General features: G+C 40.5%; 1 protein-coding gene across 1 annotated transcript in view; it reads left to right on the top strand.

Annotated features, from left to right (window-relative positions):
* The window catches only part of LOC135997460 (complement C4-like), a 47,713-nt gene extending 26,638 nt beyond the window's left edge, over nt 1–21,075 (top strand). The window contains exons 22-41 of the mRNA XM_065650076.1: nt 350–401; nt 934–1,014; nt 2,061–2,264; nt 3,752–3,827; nt 4,368–4,524; nt 6,697–6,792; nt 7,102–7,270; nt 8,280–8,446; nt 8,895–9,053; nt 9,625–9,684; nt 10,145–10,238; nt 10,956–11,124; nt 12,785–12,872; nt 13,483–13,557; nt 14,618–14,726; nt 15,629–15,718; nt 16,062–16,154; nt 16,924–17,007; nt 19,560–19,692; nt 20,861–21,075. Of these exons, the coding sequence (XP_065506148.1) occupies nt 350–401; nt 934–1,014; nt 2,061–2,264; nt 3,752–3,827; nt 4,368–4,524; nt 6,697–6,792; nt 7,102–7,270; nt 8,280–8,446; nt 8,895–9,053; nt 9,625–9,684; nt 10,145–10,238; nt 10,956–11,124; nt 12,785–12,872; nt 13,483–13,557; nt 14,618–14,726; nt 15,629–15,718; nt 16,062–16,154; nt 16,924–17,007; nt 19,560–19,692; nt 20,861–20,999 (2,295 nt within the window). The 3' untranslated portion in view covers nt 21,000–21,075. The remainder of the gene's footprint in view (nt 1–349; nt 402–933; nt 1,015–2,060; nt 2,265–3,751; nt 3,828–4,367; nt 4,525–6,696; nt 6,793–7,101; nt 7,271–8,279; nt 8,447–8,894; nt 9,054–9,624; nt 9,685–10,144; nt 10,239–10,955; nt 11,125–12,784; nt 12,873–13,482; nt 13,558–14,617; nt 14,727–15,628; nt 15,719–16,061; nt 16,155–16,923; nt 17,008–19,559; nt 19,693–20,860) is intronic.
* The last annotated feature ends 386 nt before the right edge of the window (nt 21,076–21,461 follow it).

Here is a 21,461-nt window from a genome sequence, read left to right as displayed (position 1 = left end):
AGGTTTATAAAAGTGAATCCACCTGTGAACTCGACTTGCATGGCTTACAAAGCTGAGAATAAACTTTGAAGTTTAATTTTCCTGGGTTATTTTTGATTAAAGAAATTTCATCCAGCGAATGTGTCAATAATAACAAAAAAAGTCAGTAGAATTCACTCATATTTCAACTGGGAGACTGAAATTCTGATTTCAAGCTTCATTTTCACCTGGAGAGGAATCTCACTCCACAATAACCTGTTTCTGCCATCTGCTGGTCTAGTGCAAGGGTGGAGATCACGGTTTTCACACAGCTTAATTTCAGGTGTGAGTGCTTGCAAAAGTTTTGACTTCTCTTTCCTCAATTGTACAGGCTGAAGGTGTTTTACAGAGAGAAGAAAAGACCATTTGCATTAATAGTGACTGTAAGTTACAAAAAAGCATTAGGTACAGATGAAGTTTGGGGTAGAGACGGATTGTAAAGCCTAGTGTCAACATCTGATGAGTGCAGTGAAATACTTCTCAAAGTACAAACTTCGCTTTAATTGACCAAAACCTGTTATAAATCTCTTCATCCAATACATAGCAAAAGACTCAGAAAATACAAATCATTTCATTCTCTATGCTTAGAATTGATTTGTATTATGCCTGTGCTTCAAGGTAGCATTCTTTAAATATTAAGGAGACATCCACTTCATTGACTAATGTATCTTAAAAGGCATTAAAAATCAGCCTTATTTCAAGCCAAAAAATATTACTAATGAAGGAAAATCAAATCAATTTAAGAAAGATAAATGTATTTCTTTTCATACATTTCCATTTAACATTTCTGATAACATTTCCGTTCACAATTGCCATCAACTATGATATGTTTAATAAGCATGTTGTAAAATGACACTGTATGTTTTTATGTTTAAAGAGTTTGAATGTAGATCTCTGTTTATTATTTATTTACAGTGAAGTCCCAGACACTTGACCTGAACAGACCATCTGACATGGTACCAGGTTCTGACAGTCACGTGTTTGTTAGCCTGAAAGGTAAACATAATTTTTTCACAATAATTTTTCTGCAATAATTTTTCCATAGGTGACAAGAGACATGCACCTTTTTGCTGCTCATTCCTGAACACAGAGTCTCCATTCCCCCCTAGTTTTTCTGTCATGGCTCAAATGGTCTGGGCTGCACGCACAGGTCATAAAACAAAACAGCCTCAGGCTGATCTGGTAACTTTCCTAATTACTTCATCTCACTTACATTGGATATAATTGCTTTATGCAGTCCATCCTGCCTCACTGTGTCCAGGCTAACTTTATGGGAAGGATGGAGGAGAAGAGTTCTCCTTTACTAGTAACTCCACACTGCACGAAGTTCTGTAGAAATCTGCTTTATTCTTCAGAAATAAGGATATCAGACTCTGATGTATAAGTTCTGGAAAGTTCTGTTTTTCTAGAGAAGATACATACAATCATATATTCATTAAATCAAATGATCGTATACATATATACACATATGTATTTTTAAAATATCTACTAGCAAGTACTCTTATTAATGATAAAAACATTTTTTCCCAGAAAATGTAAAATAATACATTCCTGACACAAAAGTTATTGGCTTCCATTTCAAATCCCTGTTCTAAACTATGAGGATGCTTGAATTCATCAAATGAGAAAACTGCAAGGCAGGGGGGCGGGGCGCTGAAATCTACACAAAATGTTTGGCGTGATTAAGGCAGGATCTTTTTGCCCTCTGTGGGCGGATCAAGTCTGGTTTGATAAGAATTTTTCAGCCCAAACCTGAAGCACCAGTCTTTCCCCCTCTCCTTGTTTCCCTGTCTCCAACAGCCTCAGGACTCTCTCCTTCATGCTCCTTCTCTGCCCCAGCCTCCTTTCTTCAGCACTCCCTGGGGGCTGGCACCTCATCCTTGTCCTTCTCCAGCCTTACAAAGTCATAAGTAGCAGAAAACAGCATTTAATAATAAGAACTATCAGGCCACGCTGGAGCGTCAACCTACAGTTACTAACACCTTTCTTCATGTTATATCAGACAGCTTTAAATATGTTATGGCTTCTGTTTTTTACAACAGGAAATATTATGGACCAGCCTATTCAAAATTGTCTTAGTCTCAGTGGGGTTGAGAGACTCATTCAAGTGCCCACAGGCTGTGCAGAGCAAACAATGGTGAAAATGGCCCCTGCAGTCTACGCTATTGAGTACTTGGATGCCAGTGAGCAATGGGCGAACTTTGATCCTGAAAAGAAGGAGGAAGCCATTAGCATGATTGAAAAAGGTACGCAAAACCAACCCAACCAACCAAACAAACAAAAAAGGACTGTTATTCTTTTGCACTGCACACCAACCATTGCTACTTGCCCAAGGAGTGAACATTGCCTTAACACAGCCACACAGAAATGCCTCTGACAATCTGCAGACAAGAGTAACAGAACTGTCGTGGAGGATTTAGATGACTAATTGCTTACACCTGACATTGTACAGTATCAGCATTCACTCTCCACCCTCTCTGTTGCCTAATTTAGAAGCAGAAAGCAAAACCTGAGCTGATCAACATCAACTCTTTTCAGAGTAAATGGACAGCAAAGGCCAGTTTATCATTTCCTCCTAATGTTGATGAGCGAAACAGATCAAGATTAATCATGTCCTAAAAATGTTTTTTTCTCCCCATGAATCATAGACAGTGCTTAGGATGTCCAGCTGGGATGTAGACATCTCTGCTGGAGATGTCTGTAGTTGGCAAGAGGACTATCACTAAAGAAACTCCCAATGGTAATCAAGATATTGACACTTTCTCTTCCACACTCCTGCATTCATTCCATGAGCTAGAATGACTCCAACAGCCTTGGACCAACCCAGGGAGGGAGTTTCCTTAGGGAGAGGACAGCTGCAAGGCTGCTTCTTGAAGGGTCCACTCCAAGACATGATCCAAAGCTGGTGTTAAGTGCACAGCAGAGTCAGGACCACAGCATGTGGAAGTGGAGGCGTTCCAGCTCACAGGCACCAACACAGAGCCCAAGATTTAGCAGTATTGTAGTAGGCACAGCTGATCTAACTGTAGTGCTGTGCACATGGCATAAGGCAAAATAATGCACCTGTCTTCATGATCTTCAGACAACATGGGACACACATTTCATCCGTGAAAAATAGGGGTATAAATGGAGATTAAAAACATACTAGCAGTTGCTGAGTGGAGGTCTTTGCCTTTTTATCTAACATTACCTGAAGTGACATGATACCCTGCTGATTAGTATTTGGGATTATCTGCAGCATTTAGTCCCAATTTATGCTTTTATTGATTCTTAACAAAGTTCACCAGGGTAGAAAATGGGTTACGTGGCTGTGATACTGTGTCAAGGTAATAGCAGTCAAGATCAGAGGCCGTAAGTCGTGACTTCTAAGCCTATGTCTGACCCAAGAGATGAAGTTATGTATTTTTTTTATTCCATGTACTATATAGTCAACAGTTTGAAAAGTTGTCAATGATGGGAAATAAGTTTCCCAAGATTCACTACACAGAAGATGCTTTGTAACTACAGACACCTGCAGTTTTCAGGTTATTCTTCTGGCACAATTAAGTCAAACAAGACAGAATACCTTCTACACCTAGTGCTTTTCCTGTGTCAAAGGCCTGCTGACCCAGTCATTTTCTCCTTCATGTACTAGTGAACACCTCCATGTACTCTTCCACGACTCAATACGGAACATGTCCATGTTGATATATGTGTATTCTCTGAACAGCTATGTACTGTCTTGTTCATGCAGGTTATACTAGACTGCTTGAGTTTCAGAAGGTGGATGGCTCCTACGGAGCATTTAAAAAAACACCCAGTAGTATATGGTAAGTGTCTTTTTCAGTTTTCTTTTGGGTTTTTTTGGTTTTGTTTTTTTGGGGTGTGTGGTGGTTTGTTTTAGTTTTTGGTGGGGGGGGGGTGTATGTGTGTGTGTGTGTTTTGGGTTTGTGGCTTTTTTGTTCTGGTCTTGTTTCGTTGTTGGTTTTGGGTTTGTTTTTGTTTTTTTCCAAAACACCTCTATTATCATTTAATGCATTAGAAGTTTTCTGGGGTGGGAGGGTATGGATTTTCAAAATCTGGTGGGCATGTTGTGGCCGATATACTTTTGCCATGGATAGGCAGCCATGTAAGTATCTGAGCATGTTTAGTCCTTGCTGAAGGAGATTTATACTGAGCCACTAATTATTTTGCATTTGCCACAGAGCAGAGATGTTCACACTGATGTCGAATGGTAACTCACAAGGTTCCAGTCAGTGCACTATATTGGAGATGAGTCTATGTACAAAATTAGTATGTTTCTTTTTCTGTCAATATACTCTTCTATAAATGTATGTCAGCACAAGTTTGGAACATTTTCTTTTGTGCAGGTTAACTGCCTTTATTGTTAAAGTACTCACAAGGTGCAAAGATTACATTAATGTCCAAGACAGTCACATACGCAACTCAATTTCCTACTTGACTGATCAACAGCAGCCAGATGATTCATTCCACGACCATCACCCAGTATTTGACAGGACTATGCAGGTGGGTCATCTGTATTTACAAGAATCTGTCGCACATTTAGGGCTGATAGGGATTGAAAAGAATATTGTGAGGTTTTGAGTAACAAGAAACGTAACTAAAAAAACCTGTAATGCAAAAGGAATTTGTTAAAACATCTATTATGTCAGAGATGCGTAGCTAGCACTCCACCACCTTTATCATTTGATCCTGTCTTAGATAATTTTGCAGCTGACCTATGCCTCTAGAGCACTTAGAAAATTAGTTCTGGGATCTTTGTGCTTCTGTCACAGAGACAACCCAAGAGTCAATTTAGGCAGGAAACAAGCTCCAAACAGACGTTATTCTGACCAGAGCTGTTTAACAGAAAACTACAAATAGGGTTTATCCAAAATTGTTCAGCACTCCAGTAACATTATACAACACAGGTTCAGATGCTGGTTGGGACTTCAGTTACTACACAACCGACTCAAACTCGAGGGGGTCAGATCCCAAACCTCTAGAGTGATGGTTCAAAAATGTGCCTCTTCCCACTCTGTGCCAAAGTGAGGACTCTCGAGAGTACACAGATCGCTTACCAGGTCGATAAGGTGTCCCAGTCCCTTAGGAATGTTCCTTAGATGGCCAGACTAATGAAGTGAGTCTTCCGCCACGTACCCACTGCTCCGCGGAAGACCAACTCAAAAGGTGTTTCTAGTGGCCTCCATTTATACTCTAGTTGAATCTGAGCTGTGGCCACTTATGGCAGTTGTCCAGAAACTTCTCTCAACCAAGGTGTCTCATTGGTCAAAGGCTCTGTCTGTCGACCAAGGGGCGTATGCACCACCATAGTGGTCCATCAGCCTAGAAGTTCCTGTTGCTCTCGGGGAGCGTGGGGGGAAGAGTGCATCTGCCACAGCTTGGTAAAAATGTATGCCTTTCGTTGGCAAAGACAAGAGAGCCACAGAATCATAACTTTGTTTTGAAGGGACCTCCAGAGGTTGCCTAGTCCACCCCCTGCTTTGAAGAGGTCTAGTGAGATCCGATTGCACAGGGCCATGTCCAGCGGAGTCTTGAGTACCTCCAAGGATGGGGATCCCACAGTATCTCTGGGTAACCTGTTTCAGTATTAACCACCCACAGAGTGAACAAAAATCTTAATGCCTAATCTGAATTTCCAATTGCATATATTAGCCTATCCATCCTCTAAAAGTGTCCAGAAACACGAAATTGTTACACTGTCCATGCATCTAGGATATGAAAATGTGCATCTTCTGAAATTCGTTGAAAATGCAGATACCTTTGTAGTGATCTTATATGGAAAATAACATTAATTTTGTTAATGGTCTTTGTCAAATCACTAGTAAGGCTTTAACCTTCAAAGGCAGTTCCACAGTTGATGTAACACTGTTGGGGAAAAATAAACAAACAAGCCAAACCAAACAAAAGCAAACAAAACAAGACAAAAGCCCCACAAACTTCAAAAACTGGCCAAAGCTTTTTCTTGACCTGTGGTCATGCTGAGATTCTTACCTTCTCTTCTACATTTGCTTCGGGAGCTTTGCATGGTAATTTTCTACTGCAACTTCACTCTTTTCAAGCAAACAACCTGTCTTTCTCCTAAGGATAAACATTTGTGACTGAATGAGGGAGAAGGTTGTTGTCAAATGTTATTGAAGGTTGTTGAAGATCCTAAGGTTGTTGTCAAAGGAGAGCATGAGCAGAAGAATACAAAGAAGATCAGGAATGGAAATGCAGATCATCAGGAAATAAAGCTGATGAGGGCACTGTGTTCAGTTTATCAAGAAGAGGAATCAGAAATGATCTAGTAATGGTGTATAAACACCTTTACAGAAGAAAAGTTCTGGGTGTTAGAGGACTCTGGTCTATAGGGAATGCTTGGAAATTGAAGCCATGAATATTCTAATGAGAAACTATAGATTTTTAATTAAAAGTTAAATAATTAAATATTTGATTACCAGCTGAGGGGCATAGTGGATTCCTAATCTCTTAACATTGTTTAGTGCAAACTGTCTGCTATTGTAGAAGATAGACTTTAAGTGGACACAAGTTATTGAGCGTAATTAAAGGGAAAAACTATGCGGTCTGTGGTCAGATGGTTTGACAAGAAGGTCCCTGAGTTCATGAAAAGTGATTTTCTAAATTTAATCATAAGCATATACATGTGCATTTACATTTTCATTTTCCATTTTTCAGGGTGGCATTGGGTCAGCAGAAGAGGATTTGGCTTTGACAGCCTTTGTCACTATAGCACTGCAACATACTCTACAGGTCTACGAGTCTCCTGATGTGGTAGGAAGCCTGGCTGTTTATCTTTAATTCTGAAGGTTATTGCACAATGGTATGTCCACCCTAATGTCTTAAAGTACTGCAAATGAGGTAAAAGTCTGGTGTATAGGAAAAGATGCCATGGCCTAATGTAAACAAGATGTTTCGAGCTACGCGCTCCATTGCCAATGGCATTAATCACTAAGCAAAAATTATTAGAATTGTCTCAAAAATTACTACAGTGAGGTATTCTAATTTTCTAGTACTCTTACCAGCAGTAACAGTTAAAAGGTCTGAATGACCTTTTCAAAGGGATCCATTCTGTTTTCACAGGTACAAGTGATTAGAAGAGCAGTGGCTTATATGAAAAATCAACTGTCAAAAAATACTGACTGCTATTCCACAGTTATCACTGCTTATGCTCTGACACTTGTGAATTCTGATAGTGAAGAAGCCACGTTTGCAAAAGAAAAATTAAGGGGCTGTTCTGTTCTTGATGCAGGTACTGGTAACCATTCTTAAACATTCAGTTAGAAAGCACTTTTCCTAATTAATGCACTTTGAGTAGTCCTATATAAATGAAACAAATTCAAGTAAATGAAGACCACTTAATTTTATAGCAGCGTGTATGTATCCATGTAATATACTTAAGTATTTAAATTACATAATGAAATATTTGAATGTTGAAATTCTACTATGTAATTTTTATATTTAATATTACTATAAAGTAATAACTTAGCATTGTAAAGTTTGGATCATGATCTTATCTGATACCATGGTAAACAGCCATTTACCTTTTCTGCTTCCTTTGGTGCCTACCAAAGTTTCCACACCCCTGCAGTGCATTAAAAAAACAAACAAACAAACAAAAGGTTCAAGCCAGCTGAGAATAAAGAAACTTTTGATGGGTAAATAGGAATGAGCAGGTACATACAGGACTAGTCCAGACTGGATCTGTGATCAAGAGAGAAGGTGTCTTTTCTAGCCTGTGTGCTTTCAAAGCCCCCTACCAGTTCTGAGCGCTTTGTTCCAGCTCCAGGTGGACATCACCTCTTCCCCCCTGCCCCAGTGTGTGGCTGTGGTCAATGCTGACTTGGTTGTGTGGCTGCACTGACACACTATTAATTTCTCCCAATTTGTTCAGTAAATACGTTATGATTAAATAGCTATAGTTTAAACATAGGGAAGATGCTTCTCCTTAATCAAGACTGAACTTATTGGCGTAATTAATACGATTGTATCTTGGGGCCCACCAGACACAATGCTACTACTCCATCAGGTGGACCTTGCTGTACAATGGGATCATTAGACTGTGATGCCTGGATAAGTCAAAATTGAAAATTGTGGCTTTCCTTTTCCCTTATCTCTGCTTCCCAACTGATTTGTTGCTCTCATGACAGCATCTGCGTTTTTTGGTTACTCAGTGCTGTGACATGAAATATCTACTGTGTAGAAGTAATTTTTGTCAAATGTCTTGACCAAGGGGATTCAAGACTGAATTATTCTTGCAGCAAAGCAGCAGCGCTACTGGGGAAACGGCAACGACGCAGTCTCAGTGGAAACCACCGCCTATGCATTGCTTCAAACCTTGCTCCTGAAAGACATGGAGTACGCAAGGCCTATTGCTACATGGCTGACGGAAAGAAGAAACTACGGTGGAGGATATTGCTCTACACAGGTGTCTGACCACCAGTCCGGGTGGAGTTTCAAGGGGAGGGAAGAAAATGGAAGCCCCATTAAGATTTTTTTCATTTATATTTGAAAGCGTCACAACAGTTGATCCTGGACCACTTTGGTGTATGAAGCACTGAAGATTTTGGCTCATTAATAAAAAATGGGCCAAAATAAAATGGTTATAAACCAGTAAAGATCCTTTGTCTTTTTGAAGACTTATGATAATCAAAGGTTGGAGCTCCAGTGGTTTTAGGATTTTAATGCTAAAAGAAGAAGCTGGGAAAGGAAACTAATAGTCTGTGCAGGTAGGAATAGACAGACACGGGAGCAGCAAAAGCAGCAAAAAGCATTAAACTGAGGAATAGCTGCAGGCGACTGATCATGTCATCTTACATGTTGTTGTAATAACCTGGCATAATTGTTAAGTTTTTTTGCATTTCTTTCTCACCTAGGACACAGTGGTGGCCCTAGAAGCACTGTCAGCCTACAGCATACAGACATTGAACACTGTTTCCACCAACCTGACTGTTAAACTGGGAACACCTGGAAGACAAAATGACTACAGTATTACTCTGACTGACACTGATGAAACAATTCAGAAACAGCTAGAGGTACACAACCATCCGTTGCTTCAAGCTTTTTTTCCTCAAACAGGAGAAACACTGGGTCATCTGGCCTAGGTTTTCTCATGTTAAGCAATCATGATGTAGCTGGTTTATAATATTTTTTAATAATTTAACTATAAAACAACATAATATTTTTTAAGGAAAAAAAAAAGGAGACAGATGCTTAGCAGTACACTTTAGAGGCACTTTCCTGCCTCTTCAAGGATTTTGGTGATGTGAATCTCTTCTGATAGTGAATAGCAGCCAGGAGCCCAAGTCTTGCCAGGGAATGAGGAAGAAGGGGAATATTCTGATATTCAGTGTGTTGCAACCCATGAAAGTGTCAAATCCAGGGTACAGTAAGAGAGTGAAGTTGGGAAAATATGTCTCCTGAGCCCCAGAATGGCAGAGTAAGATGGACCAGCCCAGCACATTAACAATCTTACGTGACTTGACGTGTCATAACTCCTTCCACAGCTAAAGGTTTTCCCTTATTCCAGTTCTCAGGGGTAAAGGTATAGAAGACCATCAAGCAGAGCACAGACTAAATCTCTTTTTTTTTTTCCTTGGTTTGCAGTTTGAACTTGGGAGAAAACTTCAGGTGTCTGTACACGGCAGAGGAAATGGGACAATGAGTGTAAGCTGTAAATCAGAAATTCAGAGTCCAACTGGATTTCTTTTAATCCCTTTTTGAAAACAGAGTGAGAAATTACTCTCCATGGCTTCATCCTTTGTGTTCCTACCTCCAAATTTCTAAAGTTCAGAGACTACAGACTGCCCTGATGGGCAGTCAGTCTTTCCTGGTTTTAAGTCCATGAAATGTCAATGCTAATAGAGGTGGGTGGAGTTTGAAAGACCCCTTTGTGATTAGGAATGGAAAGTTATCTCAAAGGTCCCACACCATTTGTGATCTGCACATGGGATCTCTCCTGCTTATACCTATGACAGTTCTCTGTAACTAGTCTGTGTCTTTGGGAGACGGATGTTTCTCTCCACGCTCCCATGTCCCATCAACACTTGCTGAAGTCTGGAATGAGTAGATCCCTCATCATTTAAATGATATTTTTAGTGGTTTGCTGTTTGTGTGTTCATCTTAGATACTAAAAGTGTACTGGTCTTCTGAGCTGAAGAACAACACGTGTAATGATTTGGTTTTGACGGTGGAAATGGAAGGGAACATTAAGTACTCTGGTGAGTGAAAGGGAAGTGTTTGGGTCACAAAGGTGACACATTTCACCAGATGCTAATGACACTTAATGGCTTTCCAGCCTTGGGAAGTGGGAATAAGTGAATGAAATAAGGAAAGAGAGATGCCTCTGAACTCTGCCTAGCTACTGGTTTGTTCAGGTTATTAATATTTTTAAATAGTTAAGTAACTGAATGACTGTAGGTGCAGCAGGTGCCTAACAGATACACAGGTACTATTTGTAACTTTTTTTTCTATTGGGAGGAAAGTGAGGCAAACTCCCTTCATGGTGTTAGTGGCTGCCATGAGGGGAAAGCCCAGTTCAGTTCCCTGGCTAATAAGGGACCTACCATGTGGCCTTAAAAATTATTTGGGGGAGATGTGTCACAGGTGTTTCACATGAGCAAGACTCTGTTTTCCATCCCCTGAAGTGTGTCCTCATCATCCTCTCTGCTGTTTGGAAGCATAGATGGTCCTTTATGTATCTATACATAGCCTAAACACCCTTCTTATCTAGATCTGTTGGTTATTCTTACTATAATTATCCCTAAAATTTTAACTCTGAATGAATTAGAAATAGTGAGATAGTGTACAGCAGACTTTTAGAAAACCCATAGAGATGGCGTGTCAGCCCACTGGTATTTACCATTATACAAAGAGGAGCCGAATTACCAGGTCTTCAGTCAAATTTGTGAATGGCTGATCATGTCTGTCACCTCCAGAAGCTGCATCCTATGATGAAAACTATGATTATGAGGACTCGATTGCTGCAGAAAACAGTGAGCTTGGGCACCTGCCTGAAATAGAGTGGTTTGATATCCATAGCAGAAGGAAAAGGGACGTGATCTCTCCCAGTAAAGCAGAATCGCTGCAGTACAAAGTTTGTGTCAGGTAAGTCTGCAACATCAGCTCTTCATTACAAAATGCATTTTTGTTTGTAATTCTTCTCAGTCACCCTCTTCATGTGTGCAAGCTCGGCATCCAACCTGTTGATCTCCTGTAAGTATGTACACCTGGTGGGTCTGCATCCTCTCTCCCATGGCAGGAAAAAAGGTTTCCACACAATGTATTATGTTTAGACAGTTCACATAGACCTCACATGTCCATTGCATATTCTGCCCCAAAAATCTGGGGAGAATCTAAAGCACCCGGCTGGCTAATAGTTTGAAAAAAGTCCTTTTTTAATTTAAGAAGATATAATTGGAATACAGTAATAACACATTTACAGTGTTTCATTGCTTTCTGAAGAGATGCTGTTGCTTCCTTTGTGGTCACACTCTGGCCTCATAAAAAAGAAAAGTTGTTTACTACCACTTGGAGAAGGAGAGGAGACAGAAGGGATATCCTGTTGTGGCAATCAAGGAGTAGGCAACGCCAGAGCTAGTGAGAAATAAATCCTCCTGTGCAGAATAAAACCGCTTTTGCTCTCTTTCACAGCCTGGCAAGGGTCGCAGAAGCACAACGTGGTGGCTCTCCTGAGTTCCCCTTCTAGGGAGGTGCAGCATGGCAGAAGCAGGTTTTGCTCCCCAGTAAAATTTATATTTTCCACTGACTTTTGACGAAGCCTCAGAGGCAGTGGTTTTTATCCCCCCTCCCAGACAGCAGTACGAACAATGGCAGAGGTGGACTGGAGTCACCCTAATTCCCAGATTTCATTCTCCCTAGTTAAACATGTACTCAGTGAATTGTGTGCTGGCTGAAGCATAATTTTCTCCATTAGTTGCTATGTAACATTTATCAACTATCAGAGCCACTGTTCTGTGGGCCACTGCTGAGTGTTAGGGTGAGGCTTAAACAATAATGTGAAACTCCCTTTATTGCAGTTAAGACACAGGAGAAAAACTGAAGGCACTGACTACATCACCATAATTCTTCCCTGAGCCCTGGTACATCCCTTATGGGGAAAGGAAGGTGCCAAAATAAAAATTTCTGAAATACCAATAAGTGTATTCAGAATATCTTATGAGGAGGCACCCTATGTAAGTGCAGAACAACTTCACTTTCCAGCAATGACACATCTACCTGATTTTTGAGAAGGTGAAATCAGAAAAGATTGGAAGTCCAATATATTTACCTAATGGATAGTTAGAGCAATGAGGATTTTCGTCTTGGACAGCAAAGGTGATATAAATTTGACTTTGTCCATGAAGAACTTGGATAAAACTAATTTCCTATCTTCACTCTAAGTAATAGAGAACAAATACTATGTCAGTGTTGCTTATCTTCCCTATCTTCAACAGTACTTTTATGGTGGGATGAAATGTCCTTTGAAGGTGATTGTTTCTGCCAATCAGCTATAAAGAAAGCCTAGATGACAAGCTCAGGCAAGACAACTGGGTTTTGGATGACCATTTGACTAGTTTAGATGGCTAATTTTGCCTCATGACTCTTAATGAGTTGGGCAACCAATTTTCAAATTATAATCCACTTAGGAAAGTTAAATGGAGTGGAAAGTTTTGTTTCACCATTAGCAAACCTGAGGAGCCAAACTCTTCAAAGCAAGCTGGCTGTTCAATGCAGATGTCCACAGGTGACAGTCTCCCTTTTAAAGGTCCACAGGTTCCAATCCACCAAAGATGTCTCTGGTTGATCTCTCTCTGCTGAGTGGCTTGGAGCCTGACACAAAAGATCTTGACCAGGTAAGAAATACACTTTTCTGTGCAACCTTTCATAGCTTTTCCTGTAGAAAATTTGTCTTTTGAAATCTTTCCAAAGTCCACAGAATAAAGAAGGAAAAACAGATTTTGAATAGTTATATTTTCACTGTTCTGGTTCTCATAAAATGTGCACTGAATACAGAATACAAAAAATTGAAAAGCTTGTGGTGAACAGAGTTCAGTCTTCTTGGTCACTTGTAAGAGAAATTAGGGCAAGGCTCAGCGAGGCACTTAAATGCATGCCTGTCGTTAACGTATATTGCTGTCCCCACTGTCACTGTTGTCCCGTGACATGCCAGGACACTGTGTCCTCTGCTTGCAGGGGGGAAGGCAGGCACAGCTTTTAGAGGTGGTTGCCAGCAGGACACAGTGACAGGGAGAAGGGCCACAGCACTCTGCAAAAGTGGCTACAGCGTTTTGGGTTCTGGAGCCCGCTCGACTGGGGAAGGTTTGTCCAAGTTCATGCTCTCAGGAACTGTCTCCTTTAGGAAGGAAGAAAGATGACAGAATAAACAGCTGAACAAAGCAAACCAGAATATAGAGGGTTCCTATTATGCTATGTTTTCACTCTGATTTCTTTCTTTTCCTGCAGTTGGTGACATCTTCAGACCAATACATTCAGCACTATGAGTACAAGGGAGGAAAGGTTTTGCTCTACTTTGGTGAGGTAAGCAAACCCAATGATTTTCCAATCTCTGTTGTTTCAGATAGCATATATAGACTTCTTTTTAAACCTAATCATTAATATTTTTCACACTCCGTTACCTTCCTATGATTTTTGTCATATACTATTATCGAACAGCTCTGTTGAAAGAGGGCAGAGGAGGGGAAGAAAGGAAACATGCACCTTCATCCTCTGCCTTTCTGTGTTGCAGGAGATGTAGTCAATGTTTGAGATTTGGGCTTTGGTCCCCCCCGCAAAAAAAAGAGAAATCCTCCCTAGTCAGAAAATAGGCTTTTTGTCCAAGATTAACAACATGTTAACTGGTGGTCCTGTCAATTCAACACGGACACCTTGCATGTGAAAGTTCGGTATTTCTGAATCAAGATTCACATAGTGACAAATAAAAGTAAACATCAACCCCCCTAGTTTCTGTGTATATTTCCCCATATTTTGGATAATGACTCCACTCTACACCCACTTGAGTTGCTTCATCTCCACAGCAAAAGCAGTGAGGTCCCTGTAGAAAGCACATACAAGGCGATGATTTTTTAAAATATAAGACAATAGACAAATGAAAAGTCATAAACATTATTGCTGCTATGAATATCCTAGATAATTTCTGTATGTAATGTAGGTCAACAGCTGTCCCTGACCTTAGATTTTTACTAAGGAAAGTGGTATATACTGGTTGCCACCAGTACGGGACAGGCTGTGAACATATACGACACCCATTACCGCTGTGCAAGGTGGCTTTAGGCAAAAGCTGAGAAGTAAACCCCGAAGTAGTGATGACGTGAGTTCAGATCAGACATTTTCAGACAGAGAAGACCTGCACACATCTCACAAAACGACCTTTACCAGGCTTAGCTGACCCACAAAACATCCCGATAAAATCAGGGAAGGAGATGCCTTCTTCAAGTTGAGGCTACAGCTATCTGGATTAACTCACCTGTTCCATCAGAATCAAGCAATCGACAGCTGGTGCAGGCACAAAGGAGTAAGGAACTGACTGGGGAGAAAGAGTTACTTTACTCACTGTAACTGTTGTTCCTTTTTCCTCCAGCTCACAAGCGGACCAGACCCAGACTGTATATCATTTGGGGCAAAGCAAATCAACTCCATGGGCTTGGTTCAGCCAGCAAATGCCATCCTTTATGACTTCTACAACCCTGGTAAGGGCACAGAAAAATTATACATAACTGATTGAAAGAGACACCCTCAAGAGCAGCCTTCAGTCTGTGGAAAGGTGGTTTTGATGTTGTGTGTGAAACCATGTGATTTTGTCACATGTTAAAATAACCTGCCCTGAATATTGTCTTCTACTACCATGGCTTGAGATCATCTTAATAGAGATCTTCTCAGGAAGGATCCGTTACTGTAAATTGACTGAAAAGACAAACTTTTACACTCACATGTTTTTAAATCAGGTTTCCTGAGTTCCTGTTTCTCGTGGTGCTTTTAAGAATGCTTCACTCTCATTTTCTTTTCGGTCAAGCTGTCTTTCTATGCATCTAAGATAGGCGACCTTAGAGGTTTGGCTTATGTATTGTGCTTGCTTGGGGAACCAGTCTCGCTCCACATTCAAAGAAGGTCAAATGCCAATCATGCCCAGTTGCCAGAGTTATGTAAACAATATTCGAAAATTAAGTCATATATCTACTTTGCCTGAAGCTGAGAGATCCAAGACAGTTTAGACCACGTTTAAACCAATAACTATTGCTGATCCTGTCTCCTTCTGAAACAGTGCGGTGCTCACTGTAGCTCTGTGGTCTAAGGATGTTTTTTAAATGGCTGCAAAAAACACTAAAGAGAAAAACAAACAAACAAAAACCACTCTTCCAAAAACAACCCAGAAGCAACAACCCAGGTGTTATTGCCCAGCTGAAAAGCAAGGTGATCCCTGTACTATAGGTGCCTGGGCTAAAGGTCTTTGTGGACTGCTGATGTGCATCTAACCCCTTGGTACTGTGATTTCTCTGGAGCACAGGAAAGTTGGGCTGCAAATGTAGTTTCTGATGCATAGGGTTTTCCACCTGAGCCCTCTGAGACAAACCATTTTGTTTCTTCTCCACAGACAGAAAGTGCAGCGTATTCTACAGTGCTCCCAAACGCAGCCCCATGCTTTCAAAGATGTGCCAGACCAATGTCTGCCAGTGTGCAGAAGGTAAGGAATGACTAAATACGCTGGTCTAAAAGAAGATAGCTACTTCTACAAACCATTAACATGGGAATTGCTAAGTGCAGAAAAGACCATTACAATTATCCTAATGCATAATACAGGACGCTAAGCACCCTCTAGGATGTTCAGAACCAAACTGATTTTTTTTAGATATCCAGGATTGATTTGATAGTTGAATGTAATGTATATATGCTTGTGTATGTAAAAACCCACCACCACACCTTTTATTCTCTGTTACAATGTTGAGTGAATGACTAAGTATAAAGCATATCTCTCTAAATATCCATGCCTACAGAGACAGATATATCTTTTATTTTCTTCACTCTAGGTCCCTGTCCAAGACAAAAATCAACCTTCGGTAAAGCCATAACACAAACCACACGCTTTAGTTTTGTTTGCTACCAACCTATTGCGGATTACGGTAAGGCATGAAAGAAAACTATCAATGTATTTTAAACACAGTTGGGTTTTTTTTTTTCAAATTTGTGTATTTATATGCCCAGATCCCTCCTGAAATGAGCAGGATTTCTATATCTGGCCTAGAGGCTGACGGGATGAAACGAAGCCATGTGCTATCTCAGTCATCAGATGGGTGAAAAGGAAAAATAAAGGCCTCAGAAAGATGCAGTGGGATGCCTGGGGAAGGAAGCATGGACAACATTATGTTACATGATTTAGAAAAGACCCATGGTGTGAGCACCCCCATCCCCTACATCCCTAATGTGACAGGATGGAGATAAAGAGTAGGCTTTGCATGGCATCTCATAGCTCAGCAGCAACTTCTCTGGAGCTAGACAAATATTTTCTCCTTTGTTAACTTGCCTTTCTGGCCTCCTCTTTGAATGGAAAGTTGGAAGAGCTACTGAAGGAAAACCGGTTCATCAGCTTTGGTAAGTTAGATGCTAACATAGGGATACAAAAAAAAAAAGTTAAAACTTAATTATATATGAGTTTCTTTAAAAAAAATACACAAAAGGGATATAAATCCAGAGGTTGTTGATTAATACCTGACTTTCTAAAAGTATATTAGGTATACAGGGTTACTATCCTGTTGTCTTTCATACCCCCATGATTTTCGAAGTTAGTCACTGGCCTCTATGTAGATATCTGGTAAAAGCAATCCTATTTTTCAGGTTTTGGATGCAATTTCATGTTTCTATCTGGCCTCACACAGTTGTTGTCTGTTGCAGTGTATGAGGTGGAAGTCCTTGACAGTATACAGAAGAATGTTTTTGATTACTATGTGGCCAAAATCCACAGAATCCTTAAACTCAGTAAGTATCAAGATGTTTGCCTCCTTTCATTCACCTGTAGGAAAACTGGGTTGATGAAACATTAGCCAGTATGAGCCATGCAGATGCCTCCTCTTGCTGTAGAAAGTAGGGTCAGATATATTACACTTCTACACTAGGCTTCCAAGAAGATTGATTTCTTGCAAAGCTCATTTGCTGCAACTACCTCACTGTTCAGTTCAGCTCTGGAGTAGGTTGCTTTGGTTCACATTGTGCAACAATCCCAGAGCACATGAGCTTCAGTCCTTTCAGACGAAACTAAACTAGAAGACACATTCCAGCTGCATTCAGTCCATGGTGCCAAACTGAAGCAAGTCCAAGATCAACCCTCCAGAAACATGCATAGTGGGGATATTAGGTCTTCTGCATCAACTAATTCACTTTATAGACTGCTGTTATTGTTATTCTCCCATTCCCACCTCCTCCCTTTTGATCCCTTTAATATCCCCTTTGGTTTGTGCTCTGTGAGGCAGCTGATGAGCATCAGTAGGATATGAAGACTGTTTGAGCAGCTTGGGAAAGGCTGGGAAGAGGCATGAAGCCATGATGATGAAGAAAAAGCAAAGTGTTGCATCCAAAACAGCTCATGACTGAACTACAGTTGTTATCTTTTGTATTTTCTGTGGCTGATTTTAGTGAGGTTCGTCTGTGTTGCTATCACCCAGGGCAGGTGAAAATCAGTAGGGTAAATTATAATTTTCTGGACTCCTGCCATTATTTCAGTATCAATCCTTGCAAATAAAGGGTTGATTCAGAAGACAGATGGAAACACTTATTTGTGTTTGGGAGTCAGTAAAACAGAATTTTGCAGATGTGTATTCCTCAGATTGCTGTGATTATTAATAGAATTAGTCTTGGATGGCTAACATTTATACTGCTCTATGAGTCCTTTAGGGCAAAGTATGGCCCATGCAAAATAGCACAGAATCCTTTTCTTTTTTTCCCCCCAGTTTTTTTATTTCCCATTATAGAATCTAAAACTTGAAGTAATTCTTCCCCTGAAATTCTGTTTAGACACTTTGGAACATTATACTTTTTTTTAATTTTTAATTTGAGATTTAGAATTGGAAATTACATAATAACTTGTTAAAGCAATACCTTGAATGAATATGACCTCTGCAGTCTAAACTGTATTAGGTCATTTGTGAAGCATATGAACTGAGAAACACCATCGTAATTTAAGCACAATGAAGCTGAGGCATAACATCATTTTTTCAAGTAGTTCTGATCCATTCTTGCATTCTTTGAACAAAATGAAAATACAATGCACCATATAGCATAGGAACAATAGAAACGTCTTAGGTTATATGAGAAAACCTACTGTACTCTATTATTTGTTGGAAAAATGTAGATATAAACCAGCATATAAGACTGAAGACTGACTTTTTGCTGGCCTATAAATACCATGTGCAAAATTAATGCAAGTTTTAACTAAGAAATAGATAAGGTCCTCAGTGCCAGGTTTCACAGATTAGCACTCTACATCAAATTCTCTGAAATTTTATTAGTGATAAAATATTTTACTTCAGGTTTTTATTCTACTTTTAGGGGTTTACTTTGAATACTAGACTTTCCATATTTGTAGTATAATATTTTAAAGAGCAGAAGGTCCACAAGGGTCTGTTAACTGATAGGAAGACTGTGGTGCCTTACCTGTAATTTAATAAGCTGGTTTAATGATGAATTTGTGACCGCAGTTGTGCATGACATTTCACATTATAGTTAGAAAGAGAGTAAAAAATTAGAATACTGCTGTTATTTGCGTTTTCTTTTTCAAATGGACTTTGAAATCAGTTGTTCTAGCCAAACACCACAGTATCCTCATGACCTGTGATTGGTCTGATGAATAAGCATGTTTCCAGCTCTCATGTCAGTTCAGTACCCGAGTACCCTTCTCTCCTGCCTTGGATGCCCACTTCTGTAACAGGCAATGCAGCTCTTAAACAAATAATCCTCTGGGCCAGAGTACAGACCAGAATCTTCCAAGTTATTTTAGTGTGGAGGAGGTCACCAAGTGCATGTCCTATCAATTTCAGAGGGAATGGCATAAAAGCTACATCGGTGAAGTTCATGTTAGGTGCACTAAGGAGAGTGAGTTTTTAATTCTGCCTGATGCACTGTTGAGCTTCAAGACATTTGGATGAAATTTGCCAGCTTTTAAGACAACTATGAGCTTGAGCAATCTGAAATATAAGATAACGTTTTCTTTTTCCTTTGACTTTTCCTTCAGTCATTGAGATTAAAACAAAGTCCATAAGGTCTTAAAGTCCTCTATAGCAAACCAGTGACTTCAGTAAACACTGAGGAGGCCAAGACAAGCAGCTAAGACAGAAATGGCTTACTGTCAGGTAATGTTAAGGGAAATACATCCTACCGTAGCATGTCCATTTATTCCCATGTCAAGCCACAACTCCCAAGTGAAATTTTACCTTGGCTTACCAGTGAAGTAAATGATCACAAGGGTTGTGACCTGTGGACTATGGTTCTACTATTTATTAGAAATGTTCATGGGGTTTTCTCTTCTCGTGCCATAGCTGGTGATGAAAGTATCCAAGTGGGCGCCTACCGACAGTTCCTAACACGCTCCACATGCAAGTTAAACCTGGTCACTGGCAAACGGTACCTGGTCATGGGGAAAGACGGGCAAACAGTTGATTGCTACAACAAGTAAGTGCAATGGTTTCTGAGCAGCAGCGGCTGCTATCACAGACCAGGAATCCAGAGGATACTCAACCTGTTAGAATACCTCAAGAAAGCAGAGAGATGGCCGAATTTCTTAGGAAATGGTTCTGCTGGTTTTACTAAAATGAGAAGAGGACCACTCCATAGGCAAAATGGTAGCTGTGGGGAACAGCTGAGCCACCCAAATCTATTGGCTCATGTATCTGTGCAGAGCCTGGTTCCCACACTTCTCAGAATCAAAATCTGGTCCTGACTTCACTGGGTTAAAAACTTGCAGCTAGAAAAGGAGAACAGGAAATGCTACATGGTTCCATCTTCTGTAGATGCCTTATAAAACTTTGTGTTTGCAAAAGAAATGGAGGGAGCATGGCTAAGAGCAGCTTTTAAAGTAAATGTAAGCAAATAGCATATCCTTTTCATTTTCATTGTCACACTTTAATGAAAAAGGGAATTTATCTGAGAAGGACTTTAGTCTGATACTATCAAATATTCAGTGAGGAAGACATCTTAAATGTTCCATTTCCCTGCACAGAAAAGGGAGAAAGGTATTGCCTCTGAAAGCTTCTAGGAGGGAGACCTTCCCAATCAAATCCTGAGCACCAGTTCCTAAAACTTTAAAAAGTCTCCTCTCTCCATCTCTGTATGGGTGAGTACTTAAGTCAGGAGCCTGCTTCAATAGCAGCCTGCTAAAGACTGAAGTCTCCCAGCAGAGGTGTAACATCTGAAGTCTTCTCCAGTCCAGTAGTAAAATGCCAGAAGCTACACAGCTCCTCACCACAGAAAAATATGAACCATTTTGGGATACGCTGTTGAAACTAAATTCCCCTCACAGTGTCCCATTAGTGTGCACTGGGGCTTTTTTTGCTGCTCCAGAAAACTCTAATAGAAACTTATCCCAAGTTTACCTGGTGCCACTGAAAACATGAGTACAGCCGGGTTTGTCCCAGCTTGGAACTGATTCTTCCTAAACTTTATTCTAAGCTCAGTTGACCTGCTGGTGAAACTTGCTGGTTTCAGGCAAGTATCTTGGCTAGTACATCTCTTCGTGGTCTCAGAGATGCCTTGGTGGAGGGATGAAACCCCACAGGGCTTACACATTCATGTTGCTCCACGTCAGCAGCAATGACTCTCCTCCTTTCCCCCTTGCATGCAGGATGCAATACTTCCTCGATGCACAAACCTGGGTAGAGAAAATGCCAGAAGCCAGCGAGTGCCGCACCACCCGGCACCGGCAAGCCTGTGTTCATCTGCAGGACTTCATGAACACGCATGACAGCCTGTGCTTCTTGTGAATGATTCCTCTGTTCCCCACGTCATATCCATGTGACTGCGACTCAGCTCCTTCCTGAATTTTTCTTGCAAAGTCTGTACATCAGAGTGGCACTGAAACATTGCAGAGCTCCTTCTGTTGTTATCTGTTTTGCTGATTGGGGTGTCTTCTTATAGGTGTATGTATTTGGGCATAATATAACGAAAATTGCAGTTACTCTACTAATTATTGTGTTTATTGTCTCTGACACCGGTGAAGTGAGAGTAGGAATTTCTATGTCCCTGATGCATTATGCAACAGCTCAATTATCCTGCAGGGGATCAAATGAAAAATCATTGTGCTTGCAGAGCTGATTAATTCTTGCAGTCATTGTCACTGGTCATTAAGGCGGCCAAGAAATATGCATGGGTCAGAAAGAAGAGTGGGCATTCATGGGCTTACTAAGTACAACCTGTGTTATAGCGCTGCTGAAAGAAACGAGATA

This window comes from Caloenas nicobarica, chromosome 1 (genome assembly GCF_036013445.1).
Source record: "Caloenas nicobarica isolate bCalNic1 chromosome 1, bCalNic1.hap1, whole genome shotgun sequence".
Lineage (NCBI taxonomy): Eukaryota > Metazoa > Chordata > Aves > Columbiformes > Columbidae > Caloenas > Caloenas nicobarica.
This window is presented reverse-complemented; position numbering and strand designations above follow the sequence as displayed.